The 16,103-nt window shown below is 39.9% G+C and overlaps 2 protein-coding genes across 5 annotated transcripts in view; both read left to right on the plus strand.

Moving 5' to 3' along the window:
* LOC145984086 (uncharacterized) overlaps window positions 1–16,103 on the plus strand; it is a 129,974-nt gene that overhangs the window by 41,521 nt on the left and 72,350 nt on the right. The window contains exon 1 of one of the 4 annotated variants that reach the window (XM_083117490.1): window positions 2,388–2,454. The exons of the other annotated variants lie outside the window; for them this stretch is intronic. The gene's annotated coding sequence lies outside the window, so the exon portion shown is untranslated. Of the gene's footprint in view, window positions 1–2,387; window positions 2,455–16,103 lie in introns of those variants that run through there. 4 annotated transcript variants of the gene reach the window in all.
* LOC145982939 (histone-lysine N-methyltransferase SETMAR-like) lies at window positions 3,874–4,761 on the plus strand. The gene is made up of 2 exons (XM_083116236.1): window positions 3,874–4,213; window positions 4,487–4,761. The coding sequence occupies exons 1-2, from the start codon at window positions 3,874–3,876 to the stop codon at window positions 4,759–4,761; spliced, it is 615 nt and encodes a 204-aa protein (XP_082972362.1).

A 16,103-nucleotide genomic window follows, 5' to 3' on the forward strand; every position in this document is an offset into this window, starting at 1 on the left:
TCTTGGTCGAGATACCCAAATGTAACCCTCGTGGTCCCAAGCATCTCGATCGAGACGCTGTGTCAAGGTCGTAGTTTTTACGTTATAACTTTTCTATTTTTGGCTAGAATTTCGATTTTTTTAATATATTGTTCCTAACACATGTATTTAACAGAAATGTTTCTTGCACTTTTTTTTCTTCATGAAAATGGAGGGCAAAAGGTGGGAAAAGGGACTTCTCTTTTGCATCTCTTTTCAAGGGAAAATTTTTGCTGACAAAGAAAGATCGGCTTTGTTGTTCTAAACCAATGCTTTTCGCTCCCGCCTAGTAACTGCATTCGAAGGAAGCTTGTTTATCAGTATCCGATGTCAAAATGAAAGTTTTCCGTGCGGGCGCAAGCAGGGGGTGGGGGTGGGGGAAGACTGGTTGTTGAATCTGCGTTGTGAGAATGGAATTTCGAGGCTTGCTGAATGAAACCTTTGTTTTTGAGCACAAGTGTTCCACAAGTTGCAACACAGGTTACCCTGCATTGTCTAAAAATAGAATTTCAAGCAGCTGCAAGAAACGGCACTCATTTTTCACTGCGTTCTAGCTCTTCGTCCATGCAAGTTGTGCGTAGGTGTGTGTCATTTTGTGCCCAAGTGCGAGGATATTTTTTGAGTGAAGTGACAGACTTCCATGGACTTTTTTGTCATCTACGTGTTTTTCTTGTGGTGTGCAAAGTGTGCTAGTGTTGTTTGTGCCTGCTGTGTCCCCAAAAGGCTTATAGTCGACCATGGCTGCCCCCGGTGATCTCCGTTCTGATGAAATCTGAGATGATGGAGGATTTGGTTACAGACTCTGAGTGGGATGAAGAAGAGCTTGACATTCCCTCTGATATATCATCAGAATCTGATTCTGATGATATGTCACAAAGACGTTCCCCTTCCCCTCCTCCTGCTCCATCCTACTGGCAACCCTCTTCCTGAACTGGTAGAACTGCTCCCAACCCCCAACCTTTCCTAGGACAGACTGGACTGAAGGTTCGACACATTGACGATGCATCCTCTTCCTTGGACTTTTTTCCTTGACTTTCTCCAAAGAAATCTTCCAGCATCTGGTGACTGAGACCAACAGGTACTACCACCAATGTATCACAAAGCACCCAACGATAAAGCCCGAATGTGACATGACCATTGATGAAATGAAGACTTTTGTTGGTTTGACAATACTGATGGGACATGACCGCAGATTACATTGGCGATACTACTGGTCCAGAAAACCCCACCTTCACACACAGTTTTACAGACAACAGATTTCACGTAACCACTTTTATCACTTGCTCAGATTCCTACACTTTGAGGACAACATGAAGAACCCCTCCCCCCAAGATCCCGATTATGACAGGCTGTGGAAGATGAGGTTTGTCTTTGACAATATCAATGAACTGAACATTTAGCAGTTGATGAAGCTATGGTCTTGTACAAAGGGAAAGCCATCTTCAAAAAGTATATTCCAAAGAAACACAAGAGGTTTGGGATCAAGATCTGCAAACTCTGTGATTCTTTGGGATACACCTATGACATGACTGTATATCTGGGCAAGGACAAGAACAGAGCGACTGCCGCGACATCAGCGACGCATGGTTTAGTTGTAGCGTTGATGGAGAAGGTGAAGGGAGTTGGTCATAAATTATTTATGGACAACTACTTCTCTTCTCCAGAGCTATTTGATGATTTCGCAACAAGAAGTATATATTGCTGCGGGACCGTCAGTCCCCGACAAAAAGGCCTCCCACCCAACTTTTCAAAGACTTACTTGAAGCTGAAGAGAGGTGACCTACGTGTTCGGGTGAAGAATGACTTGACTGTGATATGTTGGAAAGACAAGAGAGAGGTGTACCTGTTGACGAACATCCATCAATCACCAGCTGAGGGAAATTTCTTGCATGACCATGGCAACGTACTCAAGCTGGCTATTGTATGCGAATACAATAGCCACATGGGTTACGTTGACAAGACTGACCGCATGACTAATTCCTACAGTGTCCAACGAAAGACCATGAAGTGGACTGTCAAGCTCTTCTTCCACCTACTCGACCAATGTATCCTCAATGCCTACCTGCTCTTCAAGACATTTCATCAGAATGTGAGGCACTGTGAGTTCCGTGAGAAGTTGGCTATAAGTCTTTTGGGGACAAGTGGTGGACAAGGCACTCGAACCCCAGCTCCCCAAGGTGCGGCACAACTTGGTCCATCATCAAGTTCGTCTCCATCCACCAACAGGCGCTACAAGGTTAGTGGCTTCTGTCTCTTCCCTACCATGACACGGGAACAACGGAGATGTGTGCTGTGTGGGCCACGAACTTCACGGTCAAGTAGATGCCGCTGCGTTACCTTCAAGGTGCTCCTGTGTCTGGAGCCATGTTTTATGGAGTACCACCAGAAGTAATGCATCATGGCTCCAGACTAAGCCTGGGAGCTAGAGCAGCAAAGGTAAATACAAAGAAACCTTCTTATTTGTACTCTTCTTCCTATATTTTTTTAAAATTACTTTGGTGGGGTTCCCTCCCTTCCCCCTCCATATATACGCCGAATTTGCATAAATTTTGCATTTTGACATTTTGATATCCTTTTTTTCGGGGGGGGGGGAGGTGCGGGGGGAAACCCCAGTTTTTTAAAAAATATATTTTTCAGGCGATTTCCCCCCTTTCTCCCTCCATATGTACGCAGAATATGCATAAATTATATATCATCTGAAACTGTGATTCATTCTGCGTACAATGGTATATCGTTCATATCTCTAGGGCATTTAGTCTCTGAGCTATAGTCATTTCAATGTAACTCTGCATTTCGCTCAATTCCGAAGCTTGAGACAGTGGCGTACAAGCCTTTCGTTTCAGGGCTACAACTCGCGTTACATTGGTCATAAGAGAATGATATAAATATTTTTCTGTTTCTTACATGCCAGCGATAATTTCTATGTGCATTTTGAACTTTTCATATCCCCTTTTTGGGGGGGCGGTGGGGGGGAAAAACCCCATTTTTAAAAAAAGTATTTCTCAGGGGATTTCCCCCTTTCCCTCTCCATATATACGCCGAATGTGCATAAATTATATATCATCTGAATCTGTGATTCATTCTGCGTACAACGGTATATCCTTCATATCTCTAGGGCATTTAGTTTCTGAGCTATAGTCATTTCAATGTAACTCTGCATTTCGCTCAATTCCGAAGCTTGAGATAGTGGCGTACAAGCCTTTCGTTTCAGGGGTACAACTCGCGTTACATTGGTCCTATGACAATGATGCAAATATTTTTCTGTTTCTTACATGCCAGCGATAATTTCTATGTGCATTTTGAACTTTCATATCCTTTTTTCGGGGGGAGGGGCAGGGGGAGAAACCCCATTTTTTTAAAAGTATTTTTTAGGGAATTCCCCCCTTTCCCCCTTCATATGTACGCCGAATGTGCATAAATTATATATCGTCTGAATCTGTGATTAATTCTGCGTACAACGGTATATCGTTCATATTTCCAGGGCAAATAGTCTCTGAGCTAAAGTCATTTCAAGGTAGCGCTGCATTTTGAAGCTTGAATCAGTGGCGTGCCAACCATTTCTTTTGGGGCTACAACTCACGTTACATTGGTCATATGATAATAATGCAAATATTTTTGTGTTCCTTACATGTCAGCGATCATTTCCATGTGCATGTCGACACTGTCATGTACCAGGTATCCAAAAAAGTTCGTGCCGCTGGAACGAAAAGTGAAAGTCAAACGGCATGTGTCGGCAACCCTGTCTGGATGACATCAGAAGTTTACATTCCCGGCAATCGTCAGTCAGTGCAGAGTTGGGAGGCGTGTCGGTAGCATAGACAGCAGGTCTGTAGAAACTACAATCCTGAAGGGAACATGTCAGTGTCAAAGAACGTTTTACGGCCGTGTTTACTGTATGAGTTCAAATTTGGCAGCAATGCTGCAGCCGCTGCTCGAAAGATATGCTCCGCGTTTGGAGAGGCATCAGTGAGTGAGCGCACAGCGCGAAAGTGGTTCAGTCGATTTGCATCGGGCGATGATAGCCTCCAGGACAAGCCTCGAGCTGGACGCCCCGCCACTATCGGCGAAGCCCTGCTGAAGGAGATCATCGAGCGCGATACACAGCAAACGTGCAAAGAACTTGCACAAGGGTTTGGAGTGTCGGAGGAAACCATTCGATTTCTTCTGCACAACCTTGGGAAGTCTTGGAAGCTCAGTAAGTGGGTTCCTCACGTTTTGTCCGAGGAAAACCAACGCCAGCGGCTCACCATTTGCGCATCATTGCTGTCACGCCACAAGAAAGCCCCATTCTTGGACCAGATATTGACATGTTACGAGAAATGGGTGTTATACAGTAACCGCAAAAGAAAACATCATTGGTCGTCCCCTGGTTGTGTTGCATTGACCCCCAAAGAAAACATTCATCAACAAAAGGTTCTGCTCTGCGTTTGATGGACCAGCGCTGGTGTTGTGCACTTTGAATTGCTAGAGCATGGCAAAACCATCACATACGAGGTGTACTCGTCCCAGTTGCAAAGGGTTGCAGCTGCACTGCGTCCGAAGCAGCCAGCACTAGTCAACAGGAAAGGAGTAATCCTTCTTCAAGACAACGCTAGACCTCATACGGAGAAAGCGACCAAGGAGGTAATCAACACACTTGGTTGGGAAATTTTACCTCTTCCTCCTTATTCCCCGGACATTGCCTCATCTGACTTTCACTTGTTTTTGGCCATGGATAACATTTGCGTGAGCAACAGTTCCTAAACCGAGATGATGTCACGCAGGTCATAGGACAATTGTTTTGCTCCTAGGGACCAGAACTTTTACAAAGGCGGGATTTATAAGCTTGTATCTCGTTGGGATAATGTAATTGAAGCTGAAGGAGCTTATTTTTCTGAATAAAATACATTTGCCAGAAATTACAGTGTCTTTATGTCTCACTGCAAAATACGGCATGAACTTTTTTGGATACATGGTACTTTTTTCTTGTGGGAGTCGGGGACCCCATTCCCCCCCGAAATTTTGGAATTTTGAGAGTTAGCCCCCTCCCCTCCCTACATACATGCCAAATTTGCATAAATTTCATATAGTCTGAATCTCTGGTTAATTTCGCGTACAACGGTATATCACTCATCTCTCTAGGGCAATTAGCCTCTGATCTACACTCATTTAATTGAAACTCTGCATTTTGCTCAAAATCAGCTCGGGCACCAAGGGGGTGAAAATGGCCTTGAGACTCAAAAGGTTAATGAAGAAAAACGATCATTTTGGCTGTGTTGTGGGTTTGCATGTTTAATTTGGATTCCCAACATGATCCTGCCTTTCTTTTTTAAACTTCTTAACCAACTTTAGGCAGACCCTTTTATTGTTCCACACAAACATTGCAAATTTCTTATTTCATTTCCAGAACAATTCTAACCCAGTAGCGTGTTTTTTCCTCTTACAAGTAAAGATTATATGATTAAACTCATCAAAGTTCAAAACTATGCATATGACACAAGTTATACGTGAATTAAGTATTATATTGAAGATATTTACACACAATAGAGCAATGAGAATTATGATTTCAAAGGGTCCTTAGTTGTGACACTTTTTTAGGGGGGAGGTGCATATGTGGTCAAGATCATGTGACTATAATATTCAAGATAGAAGGACCAGACAAGAAATACAGTTAGAAGAACAGAAACAAAAAAAAAAAGGAATTTATCACAAACAAATCCCTCTCTTGTGAGTCCTTGTGCCCCCACAACAAAAGTGTTGCCACACATTTCAAAATAATGGTTCCAGCAATGCAGCTATGTAATTAAGTACTTGAATGTGTGTATGTAGCACAGAAGACAACCCTTTGAGAAATCATTACTTTTATTGGAAAGTGATTTGCGCCTGTCTACATATTAGATATTATCAATAGTGTAATAGAGGTCTGTAGCCATGAAACTATTGATAATATGTATGCAACAGCAAAAGGAAATTACATGAAGATTCAAGTGAATCTTCTACAAGGAATTCTGAGCATATGTAATTGTTCAGATTTTGGAATATCTTAGTGTTTTTTTGAAAGGAGGGGAAAATTTGAAAACAGTTGCTCTGGTGTCAGCCAAAGGTCTTGCCGAGCCTTAACGTTTTCCTCAGTCCTTGCTTGACAGGTTGACCAGAGCACTTATCTGCAACGGATTCTCAACACTCTTTAAACTGCTGATGCCACTTGAACACTTTTGAGAACACCATTGTAGACTCACTGTACACTGTCCTTAACATAGTGTAAGTCTTGGACACTGTGTTTCCCAAATGCTGACAAAATTTAATGTTCGTATGCTGCTCTTGAAAATCCATGTTTCTTACTTTGCAGCAGCACCACAACTAACAATAGAAGAATGTGTCTGTGTTCCCCACTACCTTACTGCACATGGGAGAATCCATGATGATTACAGAGGGGAGGGTCAGTCAGTTACTTTCTTCCATGCATGCTTGTGCTTTCACAGGTGCATGCAGGGACGTAGCTAGGTTGATCAGTTTGAGGGGAGGGGGGGCAAAACGTAAGATTTTTTTTTCTATCAAGCCATTAAAAACTAACAAACTATTAATATACCATAGACCATAGAAGCTATCTATATATATATGTGTGTGTGTGTGTGTGTGTGTGTGTATATATATATATATATATATATATATATATGACTAATTCCTGTATAGGAAAACATCGACCTCCATTGGCTAGCAAATGTACTAGGGTGAAAATTTGGTTCATTAGCTGCCGATTGAGACCAAAATGAACGCAATAGGTCAAAAAGTCGTGACTGCGTAGCAGTTAAAAGACAAGCAAGTACATGGATCCCTCCAAGAATCATTAAAATGAAACAAAGAAATTACAAACCACAAAATTTTTATTCAGAATCAGCCATATCAAGTAGATGTACATCTTTTTCAAAATAGCCACCATTGACAGCTAAGCAAGTGTCCATACGCTCCTGCCACTTTGTGAATGTCTTTGAAAATTCGTTGTCAGGTAGAGAACTGAAGAAAACTTGCGCTGCAGTGATCACTTCTTTGTTCGTCATGAAATGACGACCATGTAAAGTGGCCTTTAAAAGTGGAAAAAGCCAAAAGTCGCAGGGTGCAAGGTCCAGGCTGTATGCTGTATGCGGGAAAATTTATATTTTTCTCTTCGTCGCGTAATCCTGAAAAGCCCGCGTGGTATGCGGGCGTGCATTATCATGGTGCAATATGAAGGAGTTCTTCGAATGCGGCCTCTTTTTTGCTACGTGCTGTTGCAGAGTCTCAATGACTCCTTGGTAATACTGTGGCTCTACTCAGTCTGTCTTGATCGGCATATGCCTGTTGAAACATTGCATATGTTTCCACAGCACTTTTCCCGAAATGCCAACAAAATTTTATGGAATGTCGCTGTTCATCTTGAATACTCACCGTGAAAAGCAATGTTATACACAAAAACCTGGAGGGGTAAACGAAACACGTTCCACATAAATCAACACAGCTACTCACTAATGTGGGTTCGCAACATGTGACAAGTTGCTACGGAAACAGAATGAGTCATCCTACATGACGCGACTAGTGCCGAAACCATAGGCAGTGTTGCCAAGCCACGAAAAAATCTGTCTCACCTTCTCTGCGACTGCCTTTGTATATATATATATACGTATATATTTTTGTTGGAAGGTAACATTATTTTCTCCTGTAGCCCACAAAAATCTATGGATATAGACTTGCAAAATCCACTTCCATTATTCAGAAATTTAAATGCAGAATAAATTAATTACCTTAATGGCATCTAGACAGTCTTTGTAAATCCATGTATTTTCTATTGTGTTAGATTTCAGACACCAAGTACAATGTCGTTAGTCCTTAGTCTTTAGATTTGTAAATTTGCTTCAAGAAAATTGAAGAGTAGAGAAAAAAAACCTCTTCCATGGGTTTAGATATAAAAGAGTGCAGAAATCAGGTGTACAAGTATGACAACGGTGCGAAAATGAAATGTTTGTGTAATGAGTTCAAGCTAGGCAGCTCATGTGTATAGTATATACCAGAATCAAATCCAGCACCCTTTAGTGCAAGGCGACCGTGTTAACCACTATTCTATAAGACAGGTTCGAGTCTTTTGTGGCATCAGATTGTACACATTGAAGAATGATGATGATATATAAGAAATTTTATGCACACATCTAATTTCTTAAAAATCAACCTTATTTGTGTGTGCAAAACTTAATATATGATGGCAAATGGAAATAACAAAATTATTGCACTCTTGCCTCTTGCCTTTGCTATGATAGGTTCAAGGTAGGAACTCCAAAATTTCTGTGATGGCCCAACTTCGTGAGGACATTTGGGGAGGTACTTGAAAGCAATATGGAAGCGAATTCCACTCTCAAAATTAGATGGGGCTTGATGTGATGACCACGCGTCACCGAATGGAAAACCACTTCACAGGCCTTGTCCCTCAAAATTAATACTGACTAATTGTAGTTCTTTTAGAGGACCTAAACATGGCTTTTTATGCACTGTACAATGTTGTTTTCTTTCAACCTACTTTACAGTTTTTCTTCTAAAGGATTCCACTCTCGACATTAGAGTGTAACACGCTACGAAACAGAGGTTCCAGATTCGGGCCTTGAACAGGTATGTTTGCATCATATCTGACCACTGGCATACCCAGGAATTTTTTTCAGAGAAGGCTGGAATTGTAAAGCTTGATATTACATAGCTATGATCTGGGGGTGAAGGGGGGGGGGGGGGGGGAAGCATGCAGCACAAAATATTTAGTATTTGTCGTTTTAAATATTCATTTTAAAAGTAGTGCAAGAACAAAAATTGCAATGGGGATCATTTAAAGGGAAGTTTGCATTTATCACTTTGGTTTTCCCAAGTTCTTTACTGTTTTCATCTGAAAATTTTGACTTTCTCAAAATTTCGGGAGCAGCTGTAGCCCCATCAGAACCCCCTCTGCATACACCAATGTGTGTGACCCATCACCATTCCTTCGGGCCATCATTCAATCTGATCGTCACATTTAAACCAAGAGGTAGAAAAGTGACATAAAATAACTAAATAGAAATGATTGATTGATTGGTTTATTTTACTTCACTTTTCTGACCCTTTTTAGCTAATTGTGAAGATGAGAATGAGTTAAGATTAAATTGATGAAAGGACCATCACAAAGAAAACACATGCCCAGGCCGGGATTCGAACCTGTTGCTAACTACTCCACCACAGAGGTGTCGACCCAAATAGAAATGAAAATAATAAAAAGCCATCTTGAATTTGCAGGAACCGAGTTCACCACTTATGGGTAGAAAAGTTTTGTTTCCACTAGAATAGGCAACTAACAGAAAATGCCTGATAAGTAATTTGGTTCTCCATATCTCATGATATTATTATGTAAGTAACTATTATTCACTACATATCTTCGGATTCATTTTATTTGTATGTCTAGTCAAGAAGCAGTGGCTGCGTCTGTATTTGTGGGCAGAGGCTAAATAAAGAAAAATCACAGAAAGTCAGAAAGATATGCTTAAAACGTAATATTTCTAGTGTAGACTACATACCTTATTACATACCTTGTTTTCTTCCTTAAACTGAAACATACCGTATTTACTCATGTATAATGCACACTTTTTTCCAAAATTTTTGCCCCCAAAAACTGTGGTGCGTATTATGCACAGAATAATTCAAACACCCAACATAAAACCGTACAGGGTCATTCCATGATTTTGGGACACTTGCATTGATTTTTCATGTTTACGGAACCCTATCATGTTATATATCGTTGTAAAGCTTGAATCCTTCAGTTTCTGAATATGGAAACAGTATTCCATACAATTTGAAAAAGAAGGAATGAGCAATTGAATGGGTATGACATCATTCACTCTTGATCAGCATAGCAACAGATTTACAACCTACAACTAAGAAAGCCATTTCTTGAAACTGGATTGTACTGCGCATTATATACGAGATATAATTTTTTGTCACCTTTAACCATAACCCCTCAGCTCTACAGCCCATGGCGGGCCTTGGCTTACCTACCGACTGCTGGTCTCCCTCCCACACTGTTCCGCCGTCACCTGTTATAGCGTGGAGGTCTCAGACCAGTGTTGGGGTGATGGGTGATCAGCCCGACGAACCCCCAGCCGTTATTGTAGGTCTTCTTGAACAGTAGTCAACTTTACCCATCCAAAACCAGAGTGCGCATTATACACGCATGCGCACTATACATGCGTAAATACAGTAACTTATTCTTCATTACATGCCTGGGAGTCAAACCTGGGCTACTGTGTGGTAGTCGGACACCGGAATGTCAATGTGTTGGACATTTGGTCGATCAGTCGATCCTTCTCCATTTTTTCAAGAGGAAGACAAGCTGGCAGCTTCACACTTGAAATTTCACTTGGTCGAGGCCCATGGTAGAGTGACTAGCACATCCCTGGTTTGAATCCCAGCCTGGGCATGGGTGTTTGTGAGTGTACATTCACCAATTTCATCTTATGATCACTCATCCCCATCTTTGCAATTAGCCAAATGTGGCAGAAAAGCAAAGTACAATAAACAGACCCGTAGCCAGGAATTCTTTGTAGGGGGGAGAAGTCAATCCTAGAAGGGGGGCAAATTTTTAATATATTGTCTCGCATTAGCAGATATAGCAGGGTACACAGACGCACTTGCCCCTCCCCAAAAGAGATAAGTAACAGAAAAGGAATGATATCTTGAAACTCCTACGAACAAATAAAACTTCAAGCAACATCAAATAGCAATATTTCGATAATGACCTTTCCTGATTGCCAAAGAATATAAAGTTTAACATAAATAGGCTAATAGGGACTGTATCTACTTTATATTTACAGGTTGATAATGTTAATAGACGATTAATATGTACCAACAGCTTTAGGCCTCTCTGCAGAACTGATTAAGGGAGCCCTTTATAATCATGCTTCATGATGATTCCCTTTAGTTTCCAGTATGCAAGATTGTTATGCACAAAGGAATCTAACAAGAATCCAACAACACCATTGTGTTGTGTTATGCAAGAAAAATTGAATTAATTAAATAATAATAGTTACATTTTATCTACATTTTGATTAATTGTGTAAAAATTTGTAATACATTTTTTTTTGTACTTCCTAAAACATTAAAACATGGGTCCCTTAGTCCAGCACAGACTCTACTTCCTTCAAAGGGGAGACTCTTGCATCAGTACAGACAATGTTTTGGTTTACGGTAACCATTTTACAAAATATTGTGTGAATTGTATTATTTTATTGTTGAAATACATGTCTTTGACACTTGACAAACAAATAGGAATCCCTTGATTGATCAATGACTTCTTGGATTACAGTGTCATCATTAAATTTTCATATTAAGTTTCATAGAAAGAAATTGTTTTAATAGGGCACAAATAATTTTACAGGGTGCCATGGCATTCTCTTTAACATTGTTTTTTTTTTTTTTATCATATAGATCGTTTGGCTCCCAGGGCCACTCCTGCTGCCCCATAGCTATGGTTCTGAACTTGAACTATAAGAACAGCAGACATTGTGAGCGGAGCGAGCAAGAAAATTTTACGAAATGTATTTTTATTTGTATAAAATTTGAAATCGAGGGGGAGAATTTCCCCTCTGTGCCCCTTTCAAGTGCCCTTGGCCGTCTGAAAGAAAAATGCAAGGAACACGTGGAAACTAATTCCATCATGAGTATTCAATTGTCCTGTTATTCTTAGATTCTTCTAGTCTTGTTTTTTACTTCATTGTTTTCTTCCCCTAGAATGACCTTCCGTCCAAGGTCAAGGGTGGGGGGGGGGGGGCAATGCCCCCTGCTCTCCTGTGGTTGCGACACTGTTTAGGAGTGTCTCCTCATCAATTTCACGTCATAACTCATTGTCACGATTAGGTAGATGTGGCAGAAAGGCAACGCTAAGTAACAAAAATCAAATATCCACTCCCTCTCTGTACCACATGAATCACTATTACCAAAAGGTAGACTTGGGAAACAAAAATTTAAGCAGTTCAAACTTCATAGCAACACACCCAAGAAAAACATCCGAACACATTAGGCACCTTTAATACAAGACTACTCAAAATGTCACAACTGTTTTAGATACTGAAAATTGCGAAATCATTTCCCGAAGTCTGAATCTGGAAGGGAATATTTCCTCCCAATCCTGATATGACATTATACGGAATCCCATACACCCTAATAAATCACAAAATTAATAAGTGTCTTTGTTATGTTGCTAGAGTAATACAGGATATAATTGTAAAGATTAGTGAGAATTGCAGGTAGAAATGTGTTCTGTATTTTTCACAGGGCTCTCAGGGGGGCAGTTGTCCTCCCTGCCCCCCTCTAGCTATGGGCCTGACAATAAACCAAATCAATCAATCGAAATTTTACTCGCAATGTATGAAAACAAGATCACAAACACTCTGTGATCCTACCTTCTCGCGTTTACAGAAGCTAACCATGAAACCACCGCTCGGACTGAACTCTACTTGAAACTAGTTGACAGTCATCAATTGTCTTCCAAATAGGCAGAGTAGGACAAAAAGAGGCAGAGGTTTCTTGAAAATGAGTGGGAAGTTACCGAGAACAATGTGAAGTTGGTGCGTTACAAAGGCTTATTATGGCCTTTCCTTCCATTGCAGGTCATCAGCAAAAGGGTTTGTGTGTGTGCGAACCTGAAGGAGCCAACAACCTGTCGGCATCTTTGTCATTCATCCTGCACTAGAAAAGGGACAAACAGTAGAAATGTGTCTCTTGCAATTTGAAAAGCATGGGGATGTCCTTCCTGAAAAATAAAATAATTAACCCAGAAAGTCCTAGCCATCTGCAGCTAAATCTTCCTGTTTGCGCCATTTCGGCATGGCGGACATGATGTCAGTCCAGAGCCAGATGAAGAGAAGATGTTTGTGGGAGGGGGAGAGGGGTGACCTGGCTTAGGCTCCTGGTGTGCAAGAACGCAAAGTGTATTTTCAAAAGTTCTCCAACTTCCCTGAAAGGGGCGGGCCATAAAATCGTTAACAGCATATTCTAGCAGTACATCTGTTTGTGTTCAACAAGCAAGAAGCAGACAAATGGGAAAGAAATGTATTTCTTGGAGTTCTTGCCACTCAAATTCAAGAACAGTGTTTCAAACCAAAATCAAAATTTACAAAAAATACTATTTTGCAATATTTGTCATCAAAGTTAAATTTTCTGCAAATGTAGAACAGTTTGCCGGGACCACGTTAACATTTCGGGGAACCAGTGCTCCCTGGGCCCCCCTAACAACGTCACTGGGAGCATGCAATCCCTTAATTTATGAATTTTACCGTGTATATTGGTATATAATTGAACAATATTACCTGTGAAATTCAAGTTTCTAGTGTACTGTTTGATAGAAATAACTGTAAGCACTAATGCTGCTTTTTTCAGTATCATACAATACCTTTTTTTAACAAAAATATGCGATGTACAGTCATAGATACTATATAAAGTCAATGGGGTCATTACAACATTACAACCCAGAAGTGTCCGTAATTATCAAATGAATTTTTAACATTACTTTCCACAATTGTCAACTCATAACAGTATTAGTATATGTATTCACTTTGGCTTATTGTGGGGGCTGTAGGGGCTTGTGGAAGAGGAATTTTGAGTGAAATTTATTTTTTATTTATTATTATTTTTTATAGACCTACATAATTTGGAATGAAATATATATGTTTTATTAGAAACTTTGTTCAATTAACAAGGTTTTGTTGTTAGAAGATTTATTCATATAAATATTCCAATATTGTTTATAGGACCACAGTAATATTGCATTGAACTAGGGCTGACCTAATACTGATACCAATGCATTGGAATCAAAAGATAGTTTGAATTTAATTACTGATACTGCCTTGTACTTTTCCACAGTCCAGGTATTTGAAAGGGTCTGCAAAATTCCATGTAACCTGTTCACAGTGACTGAATATCCTGAAAATTATGTAAAACGTATTCTTGTCATTAATTTTGCATGAATATTGTATGAAAAAATAGATTTTGTGATTACATGACATGTATTTCAATATCCAGATTATCTCATATATTGACTTAAGAATATTTAAAATAAAACTCTGGATGTAGATTGGTATGGTTGAGTTTCAATGGAATAATTGTATATACCTAGTCTGGCCATACATACTGTTACACACTATTTTGTGAATAAATTCAATATGGTTTCAGATTTTAAAATGTTCTTTTAGTATGTTACACTTACGTATATTACACACAAATAGCACCAATCAGTTTTCAAAATGCACACTTTTTGCCCTCTCGCAAGCTCAAAGTCTCCCTAGCCAGGCATCTATTGCAGCACGGATGGTTGCCCCTGCTGCTATCAAGGAGCACTTTTAAATTTCAATTGTAGGGTGCCTCTTCTTGCAGACAGTCACCTCTAGCTCTGGGCACAGTTTGTAGTCCAAGGTACTGAGATCATGGCTATCAGATGGACAATCAAAAGTGGAGATGAAATTGAGTACACTGGTCTCCAATCACCATTGTGTCATCCTTGCCTTATGAGCTGGGGCAGAATATATTTCTTGAACATCCAGGATTCATTGTGAAACATTGTTTGGTTCAACAGTGTCACGAGAGGGTCCAGGACACTTTCCTCATGTACTTTTAAGCTCTTTTCTAAAAAGGGAGGCCTGGTGGAATTCTCATAGCTCACCCCCCACCAAACCATGATGGGGGGGGGGGGGGGCTGGCAGCATCTCTGATTTTTGGGAACTTTCTCACAAACTTCTCGAGAGTTTGAAGCATACACCCTTTCATTTTGGTGGTTAAAACTTTATTCAGTGGTGAACAATTTCTTATCAGTGAAGAGAATCCTGCAATGCCCATTGGCAACGTACCGCTGCAGGAGCCATCTCGATTTCAGTTCCCTCTGCTTCTTCACTTGTGTCATCAGGAAATTTCCAGTACTCCACCAGTAAGCTCCAATTCCAAGGTCTTCATTAAGTACCCTGAACATTGATTGTTGTGAAATGTTCAGCTCCTGTACCATTATCACTTGCTTCCAGATGGGATTTCGGTGGATGCGAGCTGCCACTGCTTTAACAGCCACTGCTGTTCATATGGTCTGAAGTCGACCAACTCTTGGGCGATCTTTCATGCTACTAGTATCAGTGAATCTCTGGATTGTCTGATACACAAACCTTTTGCTGATCTTTGGGATTTTTAGGGGCTGGAAAATCTCAGTGAGTGACTGCAATTACGGCTACTCTGTTTTCATATTGGCCCCACACCATGCTAAGCACAAGAAGATACACACTTGTTCTTTCACAGCTGAGCACACAATGGTCAGGAGTGAACTTCAGCACAAGCATGGTTCATGAGCCTGACTACTGGATGTACAGTTCAAGCCGAAAGTTTGTAAGAGTATTTATGGCCAGACTAGGTAGTAATATTTATAAATATTTTGAACTATATACTTGAAATTCTATTTCTAACTTTTTAATTGTTTAACAATGCTTGCGCAAATTTTATTGAAATCAATGAGGCCAGATTTGGTTACTATGATCATAGGTTGATATGCTAAAGCAAAGTAAGGAACTAAGAGAAATAGATAAAATTGTTGTTGATGTGAACCTGTTACCTTCCTAATCAAACATGTGTGAAAAAGGTAAACCTATTGAAGTTACATGAATAAAAACTTTACTATTTATTATTTACGAAATATAGTTAATAGTTTATTTATAAGAGATTAAGTTTAAAATAGTGGAACACATTTAGCAAGTAGTTGTATAGTTTTGAAGTGCAATAATCTAATAGGCGCAATGTTTTTTTGCAAACAGCCACTATTGAAATCTTGATGCAAGTAGTTTGTAAAAGAAAAAGTTGCAATGAAAGAATTATATAGGAGTCTGCATCTTTATTATATTGAAATCCATGATCTTTCTTATTGATTCTCATGTACTGTATGTAAATAATTAATTTAAGTGTATATGCAATTTTTTCACTTCACTATCGCCAGTTTACTCTAACATTACATAACAGACACACTTTACTTCTAAAACTATTTAGTAATTTGTATTCACACTCTCAATCACCAAAACAAATTAATGAAGGGAATGATGTGG

The sequence above is a fragment of the Lepisma saccharinum genome, chromosome 2, assembly GCF_977018435.1.
Source record: "Lepisma saccharinum chromosome 2, izLepSacc3.1, whole genome shotgun sequence".
Lineage (NCBI taxonomy): Eukaryota > Metazoa > Arthropoda > Insecta > Zygentoma > Lepismatidae > Lepisma > Lepisma saccharinum.

Coding starts and splice junctions, on each gene's coding strand:
- LOC145982939 (XM_083116236.1), top strand. CDS start 3,874: ATGTCAGTGTCAAAGAACGTTTTACGGCCGTGTTTACTGTATGAGTTC. Junction 4,214..4,486: donor TGGGAAGTCTTGGAAGCTCA/GTAAGTGGGTTC, acceptor TTGAATTGCTAG/AGCATGGCAAAACCATCACA.